Genomic DNA, 27,496 nt, shown 5'->3' on the forward strand with positions numbered 1-27,496 from the left:
AAAAATAAGATAATTCTTATATATTGTGTTGTTATCTTAAAACATATTTTTCAATTATAAAAATTTAAAATAAAATATAAAACAATTATAATAAATTCAGTGGTTAAAGTCAATGTTATCTTTAATAAATTTTAATTAAAAAATTATATTTAATTAGATTTTTGTCATAAATTATATATATATATATAGAGCGGTTAATATCTAAATACCTTTAATGAATTTTATATATAATTAATTATATAAACAAAAACGAATTTTTATTAATAATATTAACTTTTTTAAAAAATAAGATAATTCTTATATATTGTGTTGTTATCTTATAACATATTTTTCAATTATAAAATTAAAAAATAAAACAATTATAATAAATGCAGTGGTTAAAGTCATTGTTATCTTTAATAAATTTTAATTAAACATATATATTTAATTAGATTTTTTATATATATATATAGAGCGGTTAATATCTATTATACCCTTAATGAATTTTATATATAACCAATTATATAAACAAAGTTTTTATTAATAATATTAACTTCTTAAAAAATAAGATAATTCTTATATATTGTGTTGTTATCTTAAAACATATTTTTCAATTATAAAATTTAAAAATAAAATATATAACAAATATAATAAATTCAGTGGTTAAAGTCAATGTTATCTTTAATAAATTTTAATTAAACATATATATTTAATTGGATTTTTGTCATATATATATATATATTTGATTTAATTTCTTTGAAAACATAAATAATAAGTTATTATGCTGGTTTTTAAATTAATAAAAAATAAACTAATAAATATTTGTAAAACGATTAAGCCCGCATATGCGGGCAAGACACCTAGTCTAAATCCGTATTTACGCAGTCATGATCTTCTCCAAATAAAAATATATTGCTAGGATTAGAGTTTCATTGGAAAAGATGAAGTTTACAGTTTGATCTCCAACAATTTCTCAGATCGATCTAAAACTAATTTACAAACTATCCTTATATTTGTTTCGAATCATAACAATTGAGTTTTTAGGTTTTTATTATTTGTTTTTTTCTCTTCAAAATATAGTATTTGTTCGAAATATAGTAGTTATTCTACAATAATATTTGAGTTTTAGGAATTATTTTCATATCCGATCTAGATTCTTAGTTGAACCGGTAGACTCGGTATATGTACATAATCCGGTTCGGATTTAATAAAAATTTGTTAATTAAAAATCTAATAGAACTCAGTAAAAACTCAAAATCTAATAGAACCCATTGATCTGATAAAAACACAAAATATTTGTTTATATTTTTTAAAATTTGATTAAATTACTCATATATTTTTAGTATTACGTAAATTTGTGATTCTTTAGACTTTGATGAAAATTTTATAATGTTATCCAAATAAAAAATGATAATATAAAAAATTTATTGATATGATAATATTAGTTTATTCTTGTTATTAATAACCTATTATAAGTTTGTATTTTTTATTTTAGATTTAAAAATTGATTTTAAGAAAAATTTTAAAACATTTTTAAACACTCGTAATTATCATATAAATAGTATGTACAAAATGATATACTAAATATATTTATTTCATAATATATTTATTTCATTTGTGTATATATACTCATTTTCGATTGTTAAATAATATTATACATGAAAAAATAATATTCAAATATGTATATGATATATGGTGTAAAATATAGGGTTTTGGTTTGTATTGAAAATCTAGATAATATTCTAATGATATATTTTGAATATCGAAACATAGATTTAAGAAAATAATATTTTCATGTATTTTTTAATTTATATATGGTTCATAATATATGTATGTCTTATATTTATACTTAAAAAATTTATATTAAATTTAAAGTTAACATATCTTATAAGTATATATATGTCCATTATTTATAGATCTATTTAGGTGTATTTGTAGGTCTAAAACCAAAAGACTTAAATGTCTTTAATGAGTTTTATTAATTTTTTGTAAGAATAATGATATTTTGAGAAAACTGAAATCAAAAGAAGATGGTACGCGAATACGTCTCACCGCAAATCAAGAGAGAGAAAAGAGAGAAAAGAGAGAAAAGAGACGTCGGGGGTGGGAGAGTCACTTCTCCGGCGCGTGTCGGTGACGGTGGCTCTCCTTCTCTCAGTTTCAGTACAAGCGCAAGGCTGGGTGTCTCGTGATGGCGTCACTCGCCGATATACCGGCGGATCTGAATTAGGGTTTTGCTCCGGGAAGCTTCTCGGTTCGTATCGGGACTTCCAACGGCTACATCTCGTCTCTCTTTGGATTCGTGGTGAGGCGTATCGACGACGGTTCACGGTGACAGTCAGCTGTTAGATCCGGGAGGTGGAGGCTCCGAAAGCTCTACTATCGCCGCTAAAGATTCCGAGGAGCGGAGGCTTTTTCAGCTTTGCGCCGTCGTCAAGTTTCCGGGATGCAGAGGCGTGTTTTGCCTTGCGTCGTCGGCTTTGTTTTGCCTAGGAGATCTAAAGGTTTGATTTTATTTTTTTCGGCTTTGTTTTTGCGGTTTTAGTCTCGGTTTTTTGGAGGAGAGTCCGTCGGGGACGGTGGAAGCTCTCCGGTGTAAGGAGGACAGTGATTGTGAAGCTTTCTCTGGGGTGGTGGTGGTGAAAGATTACGGATGAGATCTCGCCAAGGCGATTGACGCTCTCCGATATTGAAACCCTATGAAGCATACAGTTGTTTACGGTGACGTCTAGACGGAACAAAGGAGTTCCGTTTTGGTCCGGGGATCTGTGTGTCGGATCTCCGGTTCGGTAATGGTGAAAGATGTGGTGACGCGACGTCTTCGCGACACGTGTCCCTCGTCGTCGAGGATGGCAACACGTGTCCGAGCAGTTTCAACGAAGAGATGTGCGAGACGGCGTCGGCTTTTGCGGGGGTGAGCTAGGGTTTTCTAAATGTGGGCTTGAAGCCCATTTGAAGAAAGAGTTGTATTGTGTGGCCCGGTTTGTTTGTGGGCTTTGTAATTTGTAATGGGCTCTGGACTTTTTATAATATTTAAAAAACTTTGACGGAAAAAAAAAAAAAAGAAGATGGTATTGGTGGGCCTTTAATGAGTCGAATAACGTGGTATACATCGGCCAATTTATCCACTAAGCTGAAGCCGTTTTAACTAAGGACTCTCACATTAAAACGTCATCGTTTGTTTACTCCCCCCCACCCCGTGCTTTGTTATTGCTGATGGCGACGACGCAGGGGCAACAGACGGCGATTGACGCGGCGGTTCTCGACGATATAATCCGACGGCTCACGGAGGTTCGGTTGGCTAGACCAGGGAAGCAAGTCCAGCTCTCGGAGGCTGAGATCAAACAGCTGTGCACTACAGCTAGAGACATCTTTCTTCAGCAACCTAATTTGCTTGAGCTTGAGGCACCCATCAAAATCTGTGGTATGTTTTATCGAAAACCCAATTCGATTCTTTGATTCCCCAATTGGATTCTGGTGATTTTAGGGTTTATAGTGTTGGAAAGTGTGAAACTTTGTGCATATCTTTTATTGGGGGTTTTGGGATAATGTTGTTAAAGAGTATTGTGAAGACACTTTGCCATGTTTGAATCTTTTGATTGAATGTTGTGATGAGGATGGGATCTTACTGAGAAAGGCTTTGCCTTTTTGTGGAGTGTCTTTGATTAGAGAGGGTCTAAGCACATGTACACATGTAGAAAGGAATGTTAGTGAATCGTTCACGTTTGAGTATGAGACTTAGTTTTGTTGTAGAAGTGTTATGTGATTTGATCAGAGGATATGTAGTTTTCTTGCGAGTTTGTTTGGTTTTGAATAGATGTGAGTCACATGGAGGTTTCAGGAAGCATCTCTTTGTTTTTGCAATGCTTGAATACATCATTTCTGCCTTTGAGTCTATGGTTTCCCTTCTGATTTTTAGTGTAAATTGTATTGAACCAGGTGACATACATGGGCAGTATAGTGACTTGCTGAGGCTGTTTGAGTACGGTGGCTTCCCTCCTAGTGCTAACTATCTCTTCCTTGGTGACTACGTGGACCGAGGCAAACAGAGTCTTGAAACCATATGTCTCTTACTAGCTTACAAGATCAAATACCCAGGGAACTTTTTTCTACTAAGGGGTAACCACGAGTGTGCTTCTATCAACCGCATATATGGATTTTACGATGAGTGTAAAAGGAGGTTCAATGTGAGGGTATGGAAGGTTTTCACAGACTGTTTCAACTGCCTTCCTGTTGCTGCGCTTATAGATGACAAGATACTGTGTATGCACGGTGGACTTTCCCCGGATCTCGACCATTTGGATGAGATTAGAAGCTTGCCGCGTCCAACTATGATTCCTGACACGGGGCTCCTCTGTGATTTGCTCTGGTCTGATCCCGGGAAAGATGTTAAAGGATGGGGGATGAATGATAGGGGCGTTTCTTACACCTTTGGTCCGGATAAAGTCTCTGAGTTTCTAACGAAACATGATCTAGACCTTGTGTGTCGTGCCCATCAGGTGAAGATTTTTGATCATGTCTCTGTATTTGATTCTACTGCTTTTGTGATGTTTACAAGGGAGGTATAATGAATTTTGTTATGACAGGTGGTGGAAGATGGTTATGAGTTCTTTGCTGATAGACAGCTAGTGACGGTGTTTTCAGCTCCTAACTACTGTGGAGAATTTGATAATGCTGGTGCGATGATGAGCGTGGATGAGAACCTTATGTGCTCGTTTCAGATTTTGAAGCCTGCGGAGAAGAAGTCCAAGTTCATGATGTCCACAAAGATTTGAATCCTTTCATTGAAGGTTAGTCAATATTGTGTCCTTAGCAACACAGAACAAGTGAATGAATGGATTTTTTTTATGCAATGATTTGTTCATCTTCTTCTTTACAAGTTTTAATGGGTTCTTTCCTTGTTTCTGCAGATGGACGTGGTCTTGCTCAGAGAAATTGATTCAAACGGTTGGAGACTTGGCTTTAAAGTGTGTGCCTTAGTCTTTTATAATGTCTGTCTTTCCAACTTCACTTACTGCATCATTTTGTTCCTTATCTTCTTTTAAGGGGTTTACATGATGTTCATCTGCCTGTTGACAGCACATAGTTGGTGTATACATGCGTGTGATGGTCTCTTGGATTTTAGGACACCCAGTGAAATGGTGATTATAAAAAAAAGTTTAGTAAGATGACCTTTGTCTCGTAAGTGGCATATGTGCAAGTTGAAGTGCATAAAGCATATGGGCTCTTCAATTAATCAACATCAAATTACCATCTAAATTACAAAAAGAATGAATATATCTCTTGGTCATGTGAATAGCATAAAAATGTTTATTGTTATTGAAATTGAGATTAACCAAGAAATGTCCACTCGTCTTTTGTATGATCATGTGAAAGTGGGAGGAGGTAACGCATATCTATATTTAATATATCTTCAATTAACCAACATCAAAATGGAATGAGCATCTAAAACTTACAAAAGAACCAAGTCTCACTCTTGGTTATTTTTAATGGGTACACTATATACTATTAAAAGAGAAACATTCTTAAAAAATCTACTTAAACAAAGTTGTTGGACCTATTCATTAAGTAATTATTTTTTGGTCCTACCTTAATATAATTATAATCTAACTAAACGTATTACTTAATTTAAATGATTTCATATATTACTTACCAAATCACGTTATACACCACTGATTATACCATAGCTCCATTTTATTAAAATAACATCTTAACAAAACGTGACCAATGAATCACAATATCATAACAATAGTGTACTTTGGTACCCCAACTTTACAACAGTTCCATCTACCATTGCCATTGATAGAGCTTTGTTAAAAAAATTGAAAAGATCCTCGAAATCTCTATATTAAATAAACAATTCTATATACAAATAGTGTAATATATTTTGCTAACAAGATCTATCAACAGATTTCTATAGATGTGTTACTTAATAATTTCAAGATTTGCACCAAATTAAATGTCTAAAATCATTAACTTTACTGATTTTCATCAAAGGTTCATGAAAACTTAACTAATTTTTTAAATTGGTAATATTGTAATATTTATAGTTGATAAAAAATTCTTCAAAAATACTTTTAATAGAGTTCACGGAAATTATGGATTTGTGGTCAATATCTATAAATTAAAATGCATAGCATAAATACAATGAATTTATTTTATATGACAAATCAAATAGGTTATTCAGTTTTATGTACTATTATAAAGTATATGAGAACTAAATCAAAAATTTAAAATATTATAAGATTTTTCTAGGTTTTTGTCGGATCAACCGATGTTGGTTCATGGGTTAATGGCGAAGTTTTGGGTTTTATTAGAGCTTTAAAAATTAAGGTACCCATTTGATTCTAGATTCAGTTTCATTTTTTTTGTTCCAGAGATAAATGATATACTCGGTTATTAATGAAATTCAATTCAATTTTGGTTTCGGTTTCTTCAGTTTGATATTGTTCGGTTCGTGATTCCGAAAAATATGCTCTAGCCTATACACTATTTTATATAAAAATTCATTAAAAAAATATTTAATTTCGAAAACAAATCCGCGCTTTCCAAGCGCGGATCAAAATCTAGTAGAATATTATTATTAGAGGGAATGAAATTGGATTATGTTGTTCTTTGTTGTGGATGAGAAATAAACACGAAGCGATAAAGCTTGTTGAAGGCAACTTTTATTTGGTTGGAAACGGGAACCAAAACCAAATGCATCTTATTTCTTAGACAACATATTATGTCATTAGCCCTGTTTGGCGCATGGTCGCAGACGCTACAAATATTTTTGATGTTACTATAAAAAATTATATAAATAAAGCTATATACTATAATCAACTTACCTTAAAGAGTCGGTTTCCATACACGACGAGGCACAACTTCTTCTTCTTCTTCACCAAGACCAAAACCAGTTTGTTCATTGTCAACATCAATATTACCCACATCACTTATACCAAAGCCAAAATTTATATGCTCATTGAACATATAAAACGGTGGTATGTCTAGGTGGTTTAGAGATAGAGAGTCTAAGTCTAGAATATCCTCTAGCTCCTGTCAGTATACAAAAAGGTTACCATTGACATGTTTGACCACAAGTGCGTACACAACATCAAAACAAAAACAAGACACACTCAATATCATGTTTGCTTTTCGGTTTGATTCAGACTCATGAGCTCTAGCATGAGCTACATGAGACTCATTACCATGTGCATACAGCTCCTCTCCACCTTGAATGTTATCTGCTAGGTTTGAGTCAGATTCTTAAGCTCCAACATGAGCTACATGAGACTCATCACCATGTGCATTCAGCTCCTCTCGGCCTTGGATGTTTATTGATAAAACAGTGTGGTTTGATTCCTGAGCTACATGAGACTCATTGTGTTTTTGTATCACAAGTGTCTTAACAAATAATAATAAAAGAGAGATAAATAGTTACTCAGTACGTCATAGTATAATTTCAAGTGAAAGATTAACAATAAACTACATGTATCTGGTCCATGATGCGATTACACTTATCATAATGATTTAATACATAAGCCTTTTTGAAACTAGTTGGAAACTGAGAAAGCGATCACCATTTTAAGGATCCGCTTGTTCGCACTTTGTGCATTTTGTTCTCCCGGTTTGTATGGACCATGTAAACTGAAGAAAAACTCAAGAATAAGTAATAATCAAAGAGAACCAAAAATACTCAAGAGAAGTTTGTGTAAAATATAATTTTAGTTATGGAACAACACACGAATTAATAAAGTAAGAAAGTAAGCTTATGAGAGGCAAGCTTCTCGACTCATGCTATTACTGATTTTTCTTAATATTATTTTAATTCTGGGCCAAGCCCAATCTATGACATCCCTAAAATCTGATGTTGGGTCCGCCCTTTTTCTTTTGCGGCTAGGGCCTCTAGAGAAGTCGAGTTGTTTTGCTCTCACACGGATAAACTGCAAAGACGGCACACAGTTTCAAATGAAGATGCAATAACTGACACACTTTCTTCAATTTGTGATAGTTGACTTCTCCCCACAGTGCAGTTAACCAATCTAAACCGCATAAATTAAATTGGTTATAACTCAATATTTACCGGCGGGAAGTTGGTAAGAAGTAAGAGCAATACGGTTTTGTTTTGGTTTTACATTTGTGATTAATTTCGTAATATTTTCATTTGCTTCGTATACATTGTTTTTTTTATAATTTTCCCTTCAATAATTTCGTAAGGGGTTTGACAACACTTTTTTCTGACCATACTTCAGAAGAATTTCCTTGTATCTTTGTTCTTAAACAAGGTTTCTTTCTCCTAATGTAAGCTTGTATTCTCTTTTTGTATTTATTACCATTAGAGGCTAAATAAAACAAAATATTATATCTTTTTTAAAGTACACCATGTTGCAAAGCATGCCATCAAGGAATTATTAGCCAATTAAAACCCACTTCTCATATGTAGTGTTCCTATAGTATCCTTAGATTCTTGGATACTTGATGAACACCCACTTTGTAATGTGATATTGATGTAAAGACCAACGAAATTCAGAAACTAGAAACTCTATATGTAGTTTGACACATTGATCAACATATGTCTATATATACTATCTTTGAGTATCAAATTGTAGTATTCACTTTCATCTTGCTTTGTATCTCCCTTGCAATAATTTTGATGTGACGTAGTAGTTGAAGCTCACAATCAGAAGGGACGGCATCTTCAATTGGTGGGTTCACACTAGACGGCAGCTCGTTGGGACCATATGTAGGTATTTATTTGACTCTCAATCATGCATGTGCGGTTTAAATAGCGGCTACTACTACTATGAAAAGTTAGATGTTTGATGGGAAAAAAAAATAGTATGGCCACTACTTAAATAAAAAGGAAAATAAGCTGGCACCTTTTTCATGTGGTTGAGGAACGTCTTATCAAAACATTATAAAAGGGAAAAAACTCTTAGCTCCAGAGACTACAAGTGCCAGAAATCATGAGTGCCACAGGAGCTAAGAATCGCACAAGCAATGTAAATGGCGCAGAACACTTTGATATCGAAGTCCCTGACACTGCTCATCAGATTAGCAGCGGTTTGTCTTTTGTTTTCTCCCCCCTTTATTGTATCTTGCTATTTAAAGAGACTTACCGAATAAAGTAACATCAATAATGCTTTTAAAATCTAAAATCACATTTTGGGAAATTTTGTAATATGTTTTGTTGGATGTACAGATTCATGGTTTCAAGTGGCGTTCGTTCTTACAACCGGTATAAACAACGCGTATGTGTTGGGATATTCAGGAACAGTAATGGTTCCATTAGGTTGGGTTGGTGGTGTAATTGGTCTTATTCTTGCTTCTGCAATCTCTCTCTACGCAAATATTCTTGTAGCCAAGCTTCATGAGTTTGGTGGCAAAAGACACATTCGCTATAGAGATCTTGCTGGATTCATTTACGGTAAGAGAACCAAACATGTTCCGTTTCTCTTCTCTGTTCTTGCTTTCATGAAATGATTGTTCTCTTTTTTTCTTTAACAGGTAGAAAGGCTTATTGTGTTACATGGGGATTGCAATATGTCAATCTTTTCATGATTAATTGTGGATTTATCATCCTAGCTGGTTCTGCTTTAAAGGTAGTAAACATCTTGATTTCTTGAATCCTTGTGAGCCAAGTTAGTAATTTTCCTGAGTGTGTTCCGTTTCTACAGGCTGTTTATGTGCTTTTTAGGGATGATCATACAATGAAACTACCTTACTTTATAGCTATCGCCGGTTTTGTATGTGCGGTTTTTGCCATTGGTGTTCCTCACTTATCGGCTCTAGGGATCTGGCTTGGAGTTTCGACAATACTCAGTCTCATCTACATCATTGTGGCAATGGTCCTATCAGTTAAAGATGGTATATAACCTAAATGATGATCATGCTGCAGCTTCAACCATACTTATACCTACTGATAAATCCGATTCTTTACGCTTATTTTTGTTATATTTTAGGAGTGAAAACACCACATTCAAGAGATTACGAGATACAAGGATCATCGATAAGTAAACTATTTACCATCACAGCTGCTGCCGCAAATCTTTTTTTTGTTTTCAACACAGGGATGCTTCCAGAAATTCAGGTTGAGACTGTTTTTTTATTATATTTTAATAAAATGTGATTCTTTTTTGTTGTTTATATGAAAATGCAGACGCATAAATGATCTTTTATATGCTTTGACAGGCGACAGTGAAGCAACCGGTTGTGAAAAATATGGTGAAGGCTCTATACTTTCAGTTCACGTTAGGTCTTTTACCAATGTACGCGGTTATGTTCATTGGATATTGGGCTTACGGATCTTCAACCTCCACCTATCTGCTAAACAACGTTAATGGCCCAGTCTGGGTCAAAGCCCTTGCTAACATCTCAGCTTTCCTTCAGACCGTTATCTGTTTGCACGTAAGTTTCTTTGCATGATCTTTTTGGTTAGAGATTGTCTTTTTGGTTAGAGACAATCTTTTTGGTTAGACACAATATAAAAGATATAGGTTAATTTACTTCTATAACTAATTAATTTTAAGTTGAGAGTTTATTTAACTTAATATATTATTAGAATTAGATTGATGGTAATATGTCACATCTGAAGTTTGGAAGAGATTCTAACTAGTTATAAAATATATTAATTATTTCATTTATAATCAATTGATTTTAAGTTTGAAACTCATTTGTTCGTCTGTTAGTATATACTCAACTCTAAGTGTTTTGGCAACTGCTTGTCTTTTGTAAGTTACATCTAAAGCTAGTTTATTTGTTTGTAGATTTTTGCGAGTCCATCATATGAGTATATGGACACAAAGTTTGGGATCAAAGGAGGCACATTTGTGTTAAAGAACTTGTTGTTTAGGATCATGGCTCGAGGCGGGTACCTAGCGGTTAGCACACTTCTCTCGGCGCTCTTGCCCTTCTTAGGGGACTTCATGAGCCTCACTGGTGCAGTGAGCACAATCCCTCTTACATTCATTCTAGCCAACCACATGTACTATAAGGCTAAGAACGATAAGCTCAATACTATGCAGAAGCTGTGGCACTGGCTTAACGTTGTCTTCTTCAGTTTGATGTCTGTTGCTGCCACTATTGCAGCTCTTAGACTCATCGTTGTTGACTCCAAGAATTTTCACGTGTTTGCAGATTTGTAATTTATTCTTTATATTCTTCTCCTACCGTATCTTGTATTCCTTTAAAATCCTATTATAGGGTAAATAAAAGGGTAAACCCCTAAATAGCTCAAAAATAATATATGACAAAATAATACATTAAAAATCTCCAAAATAGCATTAAGTAGAGTGTAAAATGATCAATTATTCCAAATCATACTCTTAACCTTATTTTACTTCCATAAGTATTGAATCCTAAACTCTAATCACTAGATCAAAAAGAAAAAAAATTCATTTAAATTTTTTAATTAATGTTATTTTGGAAAAAATGTGTGCGTGTGTGTTTATTACCAGTGAGGCTTATTTCTCTAAATAAAATTATATGTTTCTTAAACAAGTATAAAGATTATTACACTTTCATGATATCATTTTGTTTGCTTACTAACAAGGAATATTTGATTAGACAACTAATAATCTATGCTTAATAATCTCTTAGTCAAGTATTATGAACTTAATTAATCAACAATGAATGATTTGCTGTTACATATTTAAACTAAAAAATAATTAGACCGGCCAAAGTGGAGCCCCACTGTCTCCACCAAAGCTCAATGCAATAATCATTAACCTTTCATCTTCTTCTTCACATTCATCTTCTTCACGATCAGATCGACGAAGAGGTAAAAGACTTCTCCTTTTGTAAATTCTACACGGTTTCACTCTGTTAAAGTTAGCTTCTTTTTATTTGTAGTTCCTGTTAGGACAAGAAAGAAGCAATCTTTTGTTCTGAAATTTCTGATTTAAATCACCTATTCATCTGATGCAAATTGTTCAATGTAGATATAAGTCTCTCTGTTCTGCTTTTGAATTCTTATTAGCTTTTTTTTTGGTTGTGTACTGTGTAGCGAGCTTTCAGCTTTAGAGATCTGAGGAGGACAAGACCAAACACAAAAAAAACGATGTCGTTTACAGGGACTCAGCAGAAATGCAGAGCGTGCGAGAAGACGGTGTACCCTATGGAGCTTCTCTCAGCTGATGGGGTTTCTTTTCACAAGTCTTGCTTCAAGTGCTCTCACTGCAAAACCACACTTCAAGTCAGTTTCCTGCTCTCTTTTGCTTTTGCTTTTTCCCATAATCATAGTTTAATAGTTCAGTAAAATGTTTAAGGGATTCATTCATCAAGAGATTCTCTAACTAGTGAGAGTCATAAGTTAAGGGTTTTACTTTTATATGATCCAAGTTAAAAAATGTGTTGATGGTTTTGTTTTCTTTCCTAACAGCTGAGCAATTACTCATCAATGGAAGGTGTGTTGTACTGTAAGCCTCATTTTGAGCAGCTCTTTAAGGAGACTGGTAGCTTCAACAAGAACTTTCAGTCACGTATGTAGTTCCTCCTCTTTTCTTACCTTTTGGATTCAGCACTCTTGCTTGCTTGTGATCTCACTTCATTTTTAATCTTTCAAACATTCTTTCCCCCTCACAGCTGCAAAGCCATTAACTGACAAGCCAACTCCTGAGCTGGTAAACATTGTCTTCTTAACCAATATAGCTCCATGTTCTTATTCAGTTAGTTACATGACTCTTATTTGGTTATGTTCTCAGACAAGGACACCAAGCCGAGTTGCTGGAATGTTCTCTGGTACGCAAGACAAGTGCGCTACTTGCAGTAAAACCGTGTATCCTATCGAAAAGGTTAATATTAACATTAAACCTTGATAGCTCTTTGTTAGATCATTTGCAATGAAGAACTTGGAGATCTCTTTACACAGTCCATTCTTAGTCTTGTTCTGTTTCAACCGTAGGTGACTGTGGAGAGCCAGTGTTACCATAAGTCTTGCTTCAAATGTTCACATGGAGGCTGTGCGATTTCTCCATCGAACTATGCAGCGCTCGAGGGGATATTGTACTGCAAGCACCACTTCGCTCAGCTTTTCAAGGAGAAAGGAAGTTACAATCACCTCATCAAATCTGCTTCCATCAAACGCTCTGCTGCTGCGGCTGCTACTGCAGCTTCTGCTGTAGAACCTGTACCTGAATCTTAAAATTTGTATTCTCTTTCCAATTTAAGGTTACTACCAAACTGGTTTCACTTTGTCTTTGTGTATGTGATGTATTTGTGTTAACTTGTATTCATTCACTTCTTCATGTTCTTGTCTTCCATAATGAACCATGCATAACATTCTATTGAGTTTGTTCTTGTTGTGAATACTACTAAGCTTGGTCTGGTCTTGGTCGGTTCTCACTTAACCGGACCGGCCTATTGGACCGGACGAATCGTTGTCTTTAATGTCCGGTCCGGTTCTTCATTATAAACTCAAAAAAAAATTAGATTTTTCTGAAACAATCCAGTAAAACACATTGAAATCGATCTATCGAATCACAGAACACAGATTGAACTGTACCCTAAAGGTTAAAGAAACGAACTTTGCAAACTTTTGCGTTTTGAAAAATGTCAAACACAACCTTTGATGACCTCCATAGCCGTCTTCTCCGGTGAGTAACCTCTCTCTCTCTCTCTCTCTAGTGCTCTGTTTTTCGCTCTTTAGTTCAGAAAGAACCTTAATTTTATCAACTCTGTTATGAGGATTCAGAGTATCTGAACCAATAGCAGAGACTCTCAGACGCACTCAATACAAACCGCAAGAGAGCAGCAAAGTATCCACCAAAGACTTACTCTTGTCTCTGTTACCAAACACTTCTCCTCCTCCTCGACTACTCGATGAAGAACAGAGTCTCTCTTCGATCAAAAGCCTCGCACTTGCTTGTGCCCTTCTCTCTTCTTCTCGTTCCTCCACTCACGAACTCCTCTCGTGGATCCCCGAAAGCCTCTCCGTCGCAGGGGAGTCAGCTTTTTCCGAGATATCTCGGGTTTATTTCAGTGACAGTAACGCTGAGAACGAGAGGTTGGTGATGGAGTTGTTGCCGGTTGTTTTGCCGGAGTTGAAAGATGGAATAGAAGGGAGCTCAATGGGTAAGGACAATGATGAAGAGGATGTTTCAGCTGCTATGACGAGAAAGCCAGTTGGTTATGCCATCTTAGCAGCTCACCAGCTCAGGTGGTTTGTGACTCAGGTCTGAGTTGTGTTATGAGAAAAAGATCTAACCTTTTAAGGTTCTGTTATGATTTGGAGGTGTTTGATGTGTAATGTTTTGATAGGTGGATAAGCCGAATCTGGCGAAAGTTTGCAACTTGGTGGTTCCATGTGCTTTGACAGCACTTGATCATTGGTCTCCTGATGTCAAAGTAAGGCCTTTTGGGAACTTTTAATATCTTTCTATCTACTGTTAGCTTTAAGGCTATAGTGAGTTTGATGTTGTCTCTTTGTTTTGATGACAGAGACAGGGTATGATAAGCTTTGTGCACATTGCAAAGAATGTGAGTTCAGGTGATCTCGGTTCGTATGGAGATGTGGTTCTTGATGCGTGTTGCCAGAACATAGCTTCTGATGACGAGATTTGGATACATGTAGTGGAGTTATCTGTGCTTCTTGTGACTAAACTGCATCCTAATAATCCTCGTAGCTCTTGGTAAATCCTCTCTTATCTATTACATTAGGTTCATAAGATTGATTTTCATGGCGTGCTTATCTTCTTTTGTAGGTACGAGAGGATCATGAATGAGATGCTTGGTCATCTAGAACGCCAACCAAGAAACAAAGAGAAACGTATGGCTTGGCTTACATTCGTTGAGCCGCTCTTGAACGCTCTGGGGCTTTTCTTGCTTGCTCATTTTCGACGTATCTTCCCTCTTTTCTTCCAGTGGATGCATTCAGATGATGCCCAAACCGTTTTGTTGGTAATGTTCTTGTTCCACAATTGTTATGAATGTTAGTTTTGACAATATCACTACGTGTAAATGCCAGGTTCTTGAGAGACTGGAGACGGTTGTGAGGTTGACATGGATTAGAAACTCGCCTGTGTTCCCAAGGTTTAAACCTCTCTAAACACTATAAATTAGCAGTAAATTTTAGTATCCACTTTTCAACATCATGATTATTTGGACCTCAGATTGGTGGAGGAGCTTGTCTCCTTGTACAAAGAGTCATCTATGCGTAAGGAGCGTGATGAGATTAGACCTCTTATCCTACGTATCTTGAAGCTACTCCGCGAGTATGTTTTTCTATAGCTTATCAAATGCACTGCCAAAGGTAGTTAAAATCTGTGTTTTTTCTTATTTTAGCTTGGTCTCTCTCGCAGGTGCAAAAGGTTACAGTTTGAGTCAGCGTGGAGGCAGTATCAGGATGATCCAAATCTGAGCACGGTTGTGGAATATATATGTAGACCAGCTCTGTCTGAACAGAGAGAGCCTCTCGTCGGCTCAGAGGGCTTGTAATAGAGTTTCTTCACTCTTTTTAATTAGGGAAATAACAAAACATATCTTCTGAAAGACTAGTTTTCTCTCTTCTTATTTCAATCTCTCAAAAGTCTTTATGGAATCTCTCAAAACTACAGACAATACACCAATAAAGAAAAAATAGAATCCATTCGACAGTTCGTGGAAACCTCAAAACCAAATCTTTATGTACAAACCTGCTTTTCATCATCATCATCATGCCTCCCTCAGGACTTTAACCGTTGGTGGACAATCTGTTCTCTCACCAGCCAGAGAGTAGTAAGCCAGTATATGAGCAGGATGCTCCATCTCTCTCACCTCTCCAAGCTGATTCACTTCCGGGACTTTTCTTGCCGGAATCAGCTCGATGTTCCAGTACGGTCTAGACATTAGCCTCAGGTCTTGTCCCGTCGTCGATGCTCTATAGCCTTGTACCCACAGGTATCTCAGCGAAGGGATTTTCAGTACCGCTGCAGCTATTGCTCGCTCGCTGAAGCAACAACCTCTCATCTCCAGCTTCTGTAGTTTCGGACATCCTCTTGAGAATTCCATTAGGCCTTCGTCTGATTCACCAACGTAACCGAGAAGCATCCACCTCACGTTTGGACTGTACTGTCCGATGTAGCTTAACCCCACGTCTGTTAAGCCGCCTTGTCTGAGATAGAATGCAAACCGTCTGAGTTTTTTGCATCCGATCAAGAGGGATCTGACTCCGTTGTCCAGTGGCAGATCTGTTATTCTCTCTTCTTGGTCGAGTAAGACGAGGCGGAAGTCACAGAGGTTTTTCAGATATGTGCCTATGCTTTCGAGAGACTCGTTGGTTATATCTGAGACATACACCGCCATGTATTCTAGCTCCTGGCAGCCCTGAGCCAAAGCGACTAATCCTCTTTGTGAGACTAAGCCTTCTTCATCCTCCATTCCTTGTTCATCTTCACCCCGTTCAATCCTCAGCCGCTTCAACTTCTTACAGCACTGTCCAAGAACCTCTAGACCCCTATCTCCAATTACATTCCTTGTCTGAAATACAGCAAAAAATGTCACATATCCCTTATCTACCACAATTTATACTTGCAAAATGAATGTGAAATTCATGATAGTTGAATAGTGTAAAGAACAGATATTGAGTTCAAATTTACCTCGAGAACTTCCAAATTAGGACACTTTTGAATAAGTGTACAATGATCCTCAGTTGCGAGCAATGCATAGATCAGATCCAGCTTCCGGATTTGGGCAGCGAATGGAAACAGTATTGGCATTTCATTAGGTCCCATGTAAGAAAGGCCCAGACAACATAGTTTTGGAGGGAAAGTCAGATTCATATACTTCTCCGGTCTTCCAATTTCTTCATTTAAGGAGCCACCACAAAATTCTTCAAGATTAGTTGCAGCTTTAAAGAACCCGACTAGTTCCAACATCTCAAAGTCACCGATCTTCACAGAAACCAGAGAGCGGCAATTTCTAGCTATGCTTTCCAAGTCTTTGGCATTGATTTTTGCAAACTCAGTCATGTAGAAATTTAGAACCTCGAGAGAAGTGTTGTGCAGAGCAAGTTCATGAAGCCAGTTACCATCCTTTTCAACAAAAGAACTCTCTTCCATTAACAATGTTTTCATTTTCCTGTCGAGAAAACAGAAGAAGCATGGATAAAGTGAGAAACAACTCAAGATAATTGGATTTTCTGCTTAGGAAACCAACCAAATAGAGGATGCAAGAAGGTCGCAATAAACATGAACTCCCGAAGACATTCTTTCTGTAGCTAGCTAATATCAAGCTTTTTGCCAACTATCCATAAACAGAAGTGCAGGAAACCAAATAAAGTCCGCACCAAGGTTTCTACTTCCCCAATTGATAATTTGGCATAACAACGGCAGAGCAATTATCTTGCAGATGTCAGATATCAATCTTGTTGCTAATTATCCATAAACAGAAATGCATTCAACCCAATAAATTCAACACCAAGCTATCTACATCCCCAATTAATAATTTGCTTAGAAGGACACGATAAACATCAACTCCTAGAAACTACAAGTATCATCCATAAATAGTTCCGCTATCTATGCATAACCACCACAAGCTGCGAAAAGTGTAGTAAGAAATCAAACAAAGAAGGTTCAACAAATCAATCACCAAAGTTTCTACTTACCCAATAGAGCTAAAGACACAAAAGATCTTCAAAGAAACAATTTTTACAATACTGTTCTCTGTACTACAAGGATTTCAAAGTCAAGACTCAAATGCAATCTTGTTCAAGTCAAAGTAGGTAATGAGAACTTATCCTTGTTAAACCTTAAGAATCATATCCATAAGCTACAAAAAGAAGTAAACAGTAGTTACCTGCAGTGCTTAACGATGCTGAAAAGTCCATCCGTAGAGAAACCCGAGCACTTATCAAGCTTCAACGCCTCGAGCTCATCCAACCTCGCCTTAGCCAAAACATCCAGATCCAAATCGCTCACAATCATCCGCCTAAAATGCACAGACTTGAGCCTTCGCAGCGACGAAGCTATCTCGTTGACCCAAGGGGTAACAAACCCTCCCCAGTTCTCGGGGATGAGATTGAACATAGCTGCTCTCGGCTTCCCTTTGAGCTTGATCGACCTCAGATTGGGAAACCTACGGCTGAGACGATCGGGCGTCGAGGTGTAGCACAAGGCCATGGTCACGTGCTCCCTCGTCTCGGAGTCGATCTCGAACCACCTCCGGCACACGAGGGAAGCGGAGTCTCGATCTTTCGGATCGGTTATGTAAGGCATGACCTGCTCGATGACGTCATCGACCGTCACGGAGCTCAATCTGCACTTCTTGATATCCGGATCCTCCATGTAACAAATCGAAATCGAATCTAAAACAAACCAAAACAATCAACAAATTCGAATACCAGCTGAGGGACGAGATCGATTTCAATTACACGAATCTCTCGCAGATCCAAAGTAATACAGTAGAGAGTGAAGATAAGACGAGCAGAGATCGGAGGAGGAAGCGGGAGGGATGCTAGCAGGGGACGTGGAGCGTGAGGAGAGGAGGAAGAAGTGGCGTAAGTGTGTGTGAAGGAAGGAATCAAAAGTGTTGATAATAATAATAATAGTTTGGGATCAAGTGGGCAGAGAGGATAATTATTATTTTTTATATAGATGGACGGTGGAGATGAAGCGATCGAATCAGTTTGTTTAGTCAATCTTGTGGCGTAAGCAGCACATCTGGCTAGACGACAAAAATAGCCAGGTGGGGTTTCTATCCAATCGACGATTATGTGACGGGTTTTATTATTAGCTAGGGTCGGCCCGCCCTTTGGGCGGGATGTAAAATTTAACAAATTTTGGAATGGGTATAGTTTGTGTTATATTAAAGTTTATATATTAGTTAGGTTTTTACCGGTTTTAGTAAATTTCATAGAAAATTTAATAATTATGTTGCCATTAATCCGAGATTTGTATAACTATAAAATAAAAGTTGTGTGTGCATGAAATGTAAAAACTGAAAAGAGAGTGCAGAGTATCAAAATAATAGTGATGGTAGTTTTGGGAACGATGTTGTTGACGAACCATCAAAGTCGTACGGGTGCCGCTTGCTTTCACTGCAAGTAATAAGAGATTTCAAGTAAACGAAATAAGTTTGATATAGTTGCATTATATAAAGTGTAGTTATAACCTTAGTTGTTCGAACATCCTTGAAGATTTCCTTATAGACGATATTAGTAACTCCATCTCCACCATCCATATCAGAAGTTTCGTCTAATATTTTAAGACCAGATGGGGTTGTTACTCGAGACATAGCAGCATACAACTGTCCGTGAGTAAAACCAGGGTGAGGGAGATATAAAGCAACTTGTTTCAGGCTTTGGTCTTGGCTCTTGTTGATTGTCATGGCGTAGCACAATCTGATCGGGAATTGTCATCGACGGAAAGTGAAGGGATGGATGATGTGGTGGGAATGAGCTGGATCCTAGGGATCAAAACTTCTTCCCCAATATCTGTCCCAGTCATGATTTTAGCTTTAACAATTCTGTTTCCTAGGAGGGTGACCACCATTCTTGTACCATTGCATAAACTTTTATCCTGGTTAAGATTACACAGCAGCATCACTGGAGCTCCAACTTTCAAGCACAATCTGTGGTTGGGCAGTCCCAGAAATTCTAGAGAATTTAGGTACTCAGGCGGGTAGTGGTTGGTCCAATCATCATCTGATGACCTTCCAAGGGATCGGAACTTAAATATTCCCTAGCGTGTGATGGGACCCTGGAGAGGAGATAAGCGTTCACCTCCTGTACTGTATTGTTGGTAGGTGTCAGGACAGCCCTTTCTTTTAGGTATTCTGTATCTCGATAGTTCTAGAGGAAGTTAGGATATGCAACATCCGCCAATGCCTCGTGTGGTTTTATAGAGCTAGATATTAAGAAGTCTCTGGAGTTAGCTTGATAATTTTTATACTTAATTTATATATGGATGACTTCTATTTTTCTTATGTATGAAAAGATAGTTTCTATATTAATCATATTTAATTATCTTCAAAAATTAAAATGTAAAACAAAAAAGTAAAAAAAAATAATAATATATATATAATCCTTATATCATATATCTTTAGAATTAAAATATAAATCCTTATATCATATATATTTAGAACTAAAATATAAAACTAAATATTCCTAAAATTCTCGATGAAAATATTATTGACCTTTATTATTTTTGTTACAGCTTTTACAAATTTATTTTTTTTTTTAGAAAACATACTTTTCTTACAATATAAAATTCATAAAAATGTTATTATGTTACTTGGTTCTCAATATTTGTTATATTTTGACTTTCAAAGTAAGTACATGTTGTTGACAAAAAAAAACGTAAGTACATGTTATTTCATTAATATGTGTATTTTTGTGTGGTATATAAGTGCTTATATTTTTATTTATAACAGTTTAGTAGTGTAAAACTCATTATTTCTTTGACGGAAGAAGTAGAATGATGGACCTAATTAGTTCTTTGTTCGGTGTGGCCCGATGTTTGATTGTTGTGTTTACTAAGTTTGTTGGGTCATAGATAGTCATGTACTTGTTTTTAAGATTTGCGAGGTCGTCCTAATGTTTGCGTTGTGCTTGGTTTTTGTGTATAGTCTCCTAATATTGGGTTTCCAATACAATTACGATATCTTCATTCTATGGTCTTTTTTGGTTCCTTAAAGCATTTTTACTGTGTATTTTCCATTTTTTAGTATAATGTGTCGTCTACCACATCTCACATTTTTTCTTTCCATTTATCATTGTTTGGTTGTTCTTACACTGATCATCATACGTTTAGTCCTCAAAAGATGATGAAGTAATATTCGTCATACTGATAAAATACCTAGTTAACATGTTAAAAGAAAAAAAAAACATCCAGAAGATCCTTTGAAGCATCCTATATTATTCTATCGAACTTCAGATTTGTGGTCCACATTTGTGTTGCCTTTCCTACTGAAGTGGAAGCTTAAGCCTATGAACGCACAAAAATATTTAAAGGACCAAGCGTACACATAACATAAGCAATTAAATACATAAACATCAAAACCATATGATAAATGTGATCCCAGAATGCCACCCAAAGTGAAGCCTCCTTACAGTGATACAGTTGTCTTATTGCATCCCTTTGCATACAGAGATCTGAAAAATTAGAATATCCAGCACAAATTCTTTAACATAATAAGATTTGTTTTGAATGATCTATCTATATAAACGATAAATCAAAGTAGATATCCAGAGATATGGCTGAACCTTACTTGGAACTCATGGCTTCAGTCTTTGATTTACATCTTTTCATTATTGTCAAACATACGTATTAGAAACACAACATATGACATGGATTTCCACTGGTCTCCAGCTACATTTCCAACCTGATTATCCATAGAACTTTAACCGCAGTACAACTGTACAGATTGAGAGGGTAAGGTACGAAATAATTTTTAAGATGAGAAGAATCACTCAAACAGCAACAAATTTTTTTTTGGGGTGCTCTTTCTTGAAAGTCTTCTGAGGGGTGTTTTCCCTTCAGATCACCAGAAAATAGAACAACGCCAATACTAACACAAAACAAAGCAAAAAAGCTTTGGAAAGAAAAACAATCAGAACAAATATAAAAAAATTTGAACAAATCAGAATCAACAAAAAAAAAAACCCAATAATCATCTCCCAATTTTAAGATAACCAAACGCTTCTGGGAAATATTTTTGATAATCAAGACATGAACAAATGGACTAACGTTAAACAGAATATTAGGTTTCAACGCAGTACGAAACTACCTTAGCGTCGAGGAGCAACAGATCAACCTCCATTAGCTCGCCGCTTCCCATACCTAGCTTCTTCCCAGAACCAAAGCAAGCGGACCTCAATGGCGGAGGTACAATGGCCGGCCTTCAAATCGGTGAGAAGGACTGGAGAATTAGCCATTTTTGAGGATATATTTCTTAGAAAGCTTGGAATGATAAGAAAGAACTGACGAATTTGAAGATGTAGAACATACCTTTATATAGTGGTACATACTGACGAAGGCAGTAAATGGGGAATCATTGAAGGATTGATCGACAATGGCTGATGACTATGTTGAAGACGTCTCTTCGCTTGGACATAACCACAAAGCGTTTCTAGTTTTTCTTTTGAATCGGGAAGATGAACAGAATCCAACCTTAGGGTTTCTGTGACATGTTTCGTGGAGAAAACGGAGATACCAATAAAAACCCATCAGGGAATAAACGAAAGCCCAATTAAATCGAAATCAAACCCACATGTTAATAAAAAGCTTCACACGCCGCGTTTCATTTATTGTGACGCGTGTCACGACCAGATGACTCGAATTATTGACATGGCGTCTGACGTGGACACCTTAAAAGGAGAGAAAACCTTCTTTTATATATAAAGATTAGACTGGATTTCTGAGCTTAATCAATGTTTTGGTTTAACTAATTTATACCAAGTAGTAGTATCCTAGGTGAAGTATGGCGTTTAATAATTTACAGTAGTTAACTATATGGTATTAATAAAAAAATTGTAGGTTAGATCTGTTTAGTTTGGAGATGGAGATAAAATAGCTTAAAATTTAATTAACATTAGCCAAAGTATTTTTGATGATGAAACTAGACAAAAAAAAAATCCGATAATGAAATAGATTAGAAATAAATAATAAAATTACTAAGAAGGTAGTTGACTGGCAGTGGCAGACCCCTGAACGTATATTTTGGATGATTTTAAAGTTTTTTTTTAAATAAGATTTTTGTAGATATTGTTTAAATGTTATTTTTAAAAGATTTTTGCTATAACAAGAACTCGAATACTCTTAATGACATCTCTAAATAAAAGTCTCAATCGATTTATAAATTATGTAAACCGAAACATATGAAGTTTAATAGAACATATTTTCTCCAAATATATCATCATCTCTTCTTCTTTGGTTCTTCTTTTGCATAGTCCTTGATTAATGCTTCCACGTCTTTCCAGAATAAACCCTCAACAAGAACTCCATCTTTGGTGAACCTGAAAAATACGCAAAAAAAAAAAAAAACTAATTAAGCTCGAGTATGTGATAAGCAGATAGAGGGTGTAAGAAAGAAGTGCAGAGAGAGAGAGAGAGAGACCATTGGGTGACACTTTTGGTGAACTGAACTGACTTCCCAGCTGAGATTGATTTTGGATCAGCACTGTCTATGGTGAGAGTGTACTCATCAGAGAATCTGGGCAGCTTTGAAGATACAACCAAACCAGTGCTGGTGAATGATCCCTGCGTATAAAACAACCACCATTTTAAAGATTTGAATATCGTAGTAGCAGATGATGAGCTAAAGCATTAACCGTAGCAAAACAAAATCCAAGTGTGCATGCATATTAACCAGAGAACATTAATGTATCAAATTGAAATGGTTTCTTGTTGCATGTTCTAGACCTAACCGATGAAATGTTTTTCAAAAATATATGTAATACACCGACCTCCAAAGTGTTCACATATCTATAATTAACAAATCATCAGGTTCACAACAGTGAAAACATGAGTTATCTATCCTCTTGAATACCAAACTATATGAGGGGAGTTATCTTCTTCATGCTGGTGGCAGTGACAATGTTATACACCAAAACTATCCACTTAGTTGAACAATTATGAAGAACGAGACAGCACCGGTTGCAAACACCGAAAGAAACGAGAAAATGCCAGAGTCATTTTGCCAATAACTTATCTAAACAAACAAAACACTGAAAAGTAGTGTTTTCCTAAAGCTCAAACGCCCTAAACAAAGGTGTCCTAAGATACGCAAACGCTACAATTCCATTTCACTACAAAACAGAAGGAGTTTCATCATAGAAATAAAAACAAGAACCTAGCCACCTAAATCAGAAAACTACAATTGCTGCATCATATACAAAACAAGAACTTAGTGAATAAAAACACAAACAATCGGAAAAATTCTACAGTCAATCAACAGTGAGAGAGGAGAAACCTGAGGAGGATAAGTGAACAAAATGGCATTCTTCTCCTTAGTGTACAGAATCAGCTGCAACACTCCATTCAGCACTACATACTTGCCATAGTCAAAGAAACCAATCATCTTCTCCCACAATGATCCAAACACAACACATGTATATCTAAGCAGTGATTAATACTACTCTAATCAATCTAATGCTAAGCATAATCAAATCGAGCCAAATTACAGTTATCACTATCTAAGCAATGATTGACACTAAAAAGGATATAATGCGATGCATCCAATCAAAAAGTCTCTGTTCTCAGGGAACTTCTTGTTGTAGAACTGTGCAACGAGAGCAACCACGATGATAATCGCTCCTAAGAACAGCTTCAGGTTGCTCAGCCTCACGTCCTCCTTGTAACCATGGCTCGTAACGATCTACGAAGGACGAAAGGAAGATTACAGTTCACAGATTAGATAATATGGAGAAAGCGAAAAGGTGGATAATCTGAGAATAGAGCTTACATCGGAGACGGACTCGTCGAGGATGTGCTTGATCGAGTTGTGATCCAACAGATTGGCCTTCTTCACATTCTTGTTCTTCGATTCTTCCTTCTTCTCTTCCATGGCAAATACCAGATCTTTAGGTTTTCTCGTGCTCTCGAGAACGCAGAGTGTAGATTTGGTTTTGACCGTATATACAATTTAGGGTTATTGAGAGACCGTATTGTTTCTGTGATATATGACGTATAAATGTATAAATAAGGAGAAACAAATATCCATGTAAAATATGAATTCTATAAATTAAGACTTGGCGAATTAATAAATTTTCGGCTTAAGTTAAAATAGCGTAAAATAAAATATAATTTTAATAAGATAATAAAATTACAATATTTAAAACAAATTAAAATAAATATAAACCAAAATATAGTATTTTTGTCTAAAATTCATTTTGATTACAATATATTAGTACTATTTTCTCGAATTACATATAAAACAAAATTTTATTTTATAGTAATAGGGATTCAAGATATATAAAATATATCCAATAATCTTGAAATTCATATGAATTAAATAAATATGAATTTCATATGTTTTTTAATAAAAATATGAAATTTATATCTTTAAAATTTAATTACTACATAGTGTCATAAAATAAACACATTTTAAAAATATAAGTTTACAAGATTATTTTTACTAAAATAATAACTCCGTAAATAAATAAACTATCATGTATATTGTATATGGTGTTTAAGCATTGATTAAACAGTTGTCGCATATTTGCACTTCATCGAATAAAAAAAGATAAAATATTAATTGTATATCGTTTTAGCATCGTTATGTTTTGTTTTTAAGTTCTGAACAATAAGGTACAGTTGAAAAACTTCTATGAAACAATTCTCAGGATAATAGCAAGGTACAGTTAAAGAGAATTACCACCACAACATACACATGATCACAATCAAACTTGTCATAATCAATGACTTCTTGTTGATGAAGAACTCTATTAAAACTTCGTTTTAACTCATGAAAAAAGAAATTGTTTGTTTCTAAATTGCAATTTAGGAAAGCTACAACAAGAGACCGAATCTTATACAAACCTTGTCAAAAACAATGATATCAAAAGCAACATTTCACATTTTCAGCAAAACCTTGCTTATCAAAACAAAAGCTTATTACAGCATTTGAGCAGCTGTGTTTAGCTTCTCCGCTAGACTCAACTGTGTCCTTGTTATGCTTGATAGGTACAACAGAAGCAATTGATCCTGCAACAACAAACACAATACACACATCCATTAGCTATAATAAAATGTTTTGTTTAGGCTTTGAAAGTTTTGCGATTCTCCTTTTTTACCTGAAGACTATCATTCACGAGGTTATCGAAGACTTGTGGGGGTAACTTGGGAAGGGATGCTACTGCCTCTGCAATAAATCGTCCTATGTTGTTGTCTGGAGATGTCTTACCTTCCTGAGAAATTTCATTAAAACTATGTATCAATAACGATCATATGCATCTATGGTGGATAGACTCGTCTATTTTTTTGTTTAAGGGTATAATAAGCTCACCACGACGCTGTCAACATATTTGTAGACATCGTTGATAAGAGTCAACAGCCTCTCCATTGTCAGCTCAATTCCTTCCATGTCATTTGGGAGTTTGTCAACAGCTGTTGCCTTCAGGACATCATCTGCAGAATCAAAACGATGTTTTCTTAATCAATGGTTCAGTGAGGACACAAAGCTAAGATCCTCGATTCAGTTCACTCATTCACAAATCAGAACTCTAGATATTGTATCAAGCAGAAACTCATAACAAGGACAATACAAATATGGAACTGGTTGCTATTACATTTCGATATATGAGAGATTAAAATAAGATAGGAAACTCACATCCGACTCTCTCAGCCTCAACCATACGGAGATCAACAGGAATCTCTTGAAACTGAGCAGCAAGTTGTCGATCACCAAGTGAAAGGTTAGAAGAGACGTAAGCTTTGATGGTACCTTCACCATTTGTGAAACCAGTGTCCACGGTTAGGTGAATAGGGTTGGTGGCTTCTCTAGCAAAGAAGTCATGAATCAGTGCACTACCACCATTGACCCCAGCACCAGTAGAATACCTACAACACATCAATAAAAGTAGTTCCATCAACTACTCCATTTAGAACTAATCATCACTAAGCTGATCATGTGAGTGAAACTGAGAAGTACCAGCCAACGATTACTTCCTTTGGATTCACCTTAAGGTGTGAAGCTAACATGTTGTGGTGGTAATCAATATCCACAGCAACCTGCATCCATGTTCAACCATTAACCTCAAAACGCATGACTACGACCAAGGCTGAATCAAACAGCTAAGCACGTGGCACTTTTTTACTCGTCTACACACACATTCTCACAAGAACAGAACTCATGTCTGCTCATTTATTTACACTTCTCCTGTAAACAACACAATCTCACAAGAACATAACTCTGCTCTCTTCAGACAGCAAACAGATCTAGATTAATAACGTTGAGGAACACAGTACGTAAGGGAAGACAGAGCGATTTGTAAGAAGGATTCAGAACCTGATCAGAAGATTCATTGTGAGGGACGGCGTAAGAGTTGCGGATATCGACGGTTCCGTCGGGTAGGATAGATCCGAGGAGAGTGCCGATGACTCTTTCAGCTGAGTCGGGTCGTCTCACGAAGCAATCGCAGACGTTGAAGATAACGAGAGGGTGGATCCTTGCTGTGAGCACTTGGGTGGTTGTGGAGGCCGTCGATGACGGAGTCACGAATTGCAAGACGGTGTGCTCGTTTGTTGCCGCCATGGTTGAGATTGAGAGGATCGAGAACGGTGACAGGCGCGAGTCTGGAGATTCTAGGGCTTCCGATGCGAGCGGTAGAGTAGAGGGGAAGATGGAAGAAGCAGCTGAGATAGATTAGCCACTAATGGGCCAATGGCCCATTAGATGTTTTATTGGACTATTACGGAAAAAAAAAAGAAAAAACTCAACATGATGTAAAACTGAAATTAAATTCAAATCTATTTTAAATGAGTAGAAAGTTTTCGGCCTCAAGATCCATACATCTTACAACGACCCAAACTATATTAAATTTTCTTTTAAAAACAAGATTCCACTCGAAGTGGTTCGAATTTGTGACTCTTACTAATGATCTAAGAATTTTAGTCATTTAGAC

At 36.1% G+C, this 27,496-nt stretch overlaps 7 protein-coding genes across 7 annotated transcripts; 4 read left to right on the forward strand and 3 right to left on the reverse strand.

Moving 5' to 3' along the window:
- Positions 1-3,133: 3,133 nt before the first annotated feature.
- LOC103857886 (serine/threonine-protein phosphatase PP1 isozyme 4) lies at positions 3,134-5,164 on the forward strand. The gene is made up of 4 exons (XM_009135141.3): positions 3,134-3,403; positions 3,919-4,478; positions 4,566-4,769; positions 4,890-5,164. Exons 1-3 carry the CDS (start codon positions 3,196-3,198, stop codon positions 4,752-4,754), a joined length of 957 nt encoding a protein of 318 aa, XP_009133389.1. The 5' UTR covers positions 3,134-3,195; the 3' UTR covers positions 4,755-4,769; positions 4,890-5,164.
- Positions 5,165-8,551: 3,387 nt separating this feature from the next.
- Positions 8,552-11,220, forward strand: LOC103857887 (proline transporter 1). Its single transcript, XM_009135142.3, has 7 exons — positions 8,552-9,024; positions 9,164-9,388; positions 9,469-9,563; positions 9,639-9,828; positions 9,924-10,051; positions 10,153-10,368; positions 10,728-11,220. Exons 1-7 carry the CDS (start codon positions 8,928-8,930, stop codon positions 11,103-11,105), a joined length of 1,329 nt encoding a protein of 442 aa, XP_009133390.1. The 5' UTR covers positions 8,552-8,927; the 3' UTR covers positions 11,106-11,220.
- Positions 11,221-11,589: 369 nt separating this feature from the next.
- LOC103857889 (LIM domain-containing protein WLIM2a) lies at positions 11,590-13,266 on the forward strand. The gene is made up of 6 exons (XM_009135143.3): positions 11,590-11,740; positions 11,966-12,154; positions 12,341-12,440; positions 12,544-12,581; positions 12,663-12,752; positions 12,863-13,266. The coding sequence occupies exons 2-6, from the start codon at positions 12,020-12,022 to the stop codon at positions 13,100-13,102; spliced, it is 603 nt and encodes a 200-aa protein (XP_009133391.1). The 5' UTR covers positions 11,590-11,740; positions 11,966-12,019; the 3' UTR covers positions 13,103-13,266.
- A 136-nt stretch (positions 13,267-13,402) lies between these two features.
- LOC103857891 (uncharacterized protein At2g39910) lies at positions 13,403-15,489 on the forward strand. The gene is made up of 8 exons (XM_009135145.2): positions 13,403-13,553; positions 13,652-14,132; positions 14,218-14,304; positions 14,398-14,588; positions 14,661-14,856; positions 14,924-14,988; positions 15,069-15,170; positions 15,258-15,489. Exons 1-8 carry the CDS (start codon positions 13,510-13,512, stop codon positions 15,391-15,393), a joined length of 1,302 nt encoding a protein of 433 aa, XP_009133393.1. The 5' UTR covers positions 13,403-13,509; the 3' UTR covers positions 15,394-15,489.
- On the reverse strand, positions 15,388-18,483 carry LOC103857890 (coronatine-insensitive protein 1). The gene is made up of 3 exons (XM_009135144.3): positions 17,731-18,483; positions 16,533-17,013; positions 15,388-16,413 (listed from the first exon to the last, which is right to left on the reverse strand). The coding sequence occupies exons 1-3, from the start codon at positions 18,216-18,218 to the stop codon at positions 15,610-15,612; spliced, it is 1,773 nt and encodes a 590-aa protein (XP_009133392.1). The 5' UTR covers positions 18,219-18,483; the 3' UTR covers positions 15,388-15,609.
- A 4,154-nt stretch (positions 18,484-22,637) lies between these two features.
- Positions 22,638-24,585, reverse strand: LOC103857893 (probable signal peptidase complex subunit 2). The gene is made up of 5 exons (XM_033288012.1): positions 24,337-24,585; positions 24,098-24,249; positions 23,845-23,926; positions 22,990-23,132; positions 22,638-22,888 (listed from the first exon to the last, which is right to left on the reverse strand). Exons 1-5 carry the CDS (start codon positions 24,436-24,438, stop codon positions 22,789-22,791), a joined length of 579 nt encoding a protein of 192 aa, XP_033143903.1. The 5' UTR covers positions 24,439-24,585; the 3' UTR covers positions 22,638-22,788.
- A 700-nt stretch (positions 24,586-25,285) lies between these two features.
- Positions 25,286-27,217, reverse strand: LOC103857894 (eukaryotic translation initiation factor 3 subunit F). The gene is made up of 6 exons (XM_009135147.3): positions 26,881-27,217; positions 26,524-26,603; positions 26,203-26,432; positions 25,879-26,000; positions 25,667-25,780; positions 25,286-25,577 (listed from the first exon to the last, which is right to left on the reverse strand). Exons 1-6 carry the CDS (start codon positions 27,124-27,126, stop codon positions 25,488-25,490), a joined length of 882 nt encoding a protein of 293 aa, XP_009133395.1. The 5' UTR covers positions 27,127-27,217; the 3' UTR covers positions 25,286-25,487.
- Positions 27,218-27,496: the final 279 nt, after the last annotated feature.

The sequence above is a fragment of the Brassica rapa genome, chromosome A03 (assembly GCF_000309985.2).
Source record: "Brassica rapa cultivar Chiifu-401-42 chromosome A03, CAAS_Brap_v3.01, whole genome shotgun sequence".
Taxonomy (NCBI): Eukaryota; Viridiplantae; Streptophyta; class Magnoliopsida; order Brassicales; family Brassicaceae; genus Brassica; species Brassica rapa.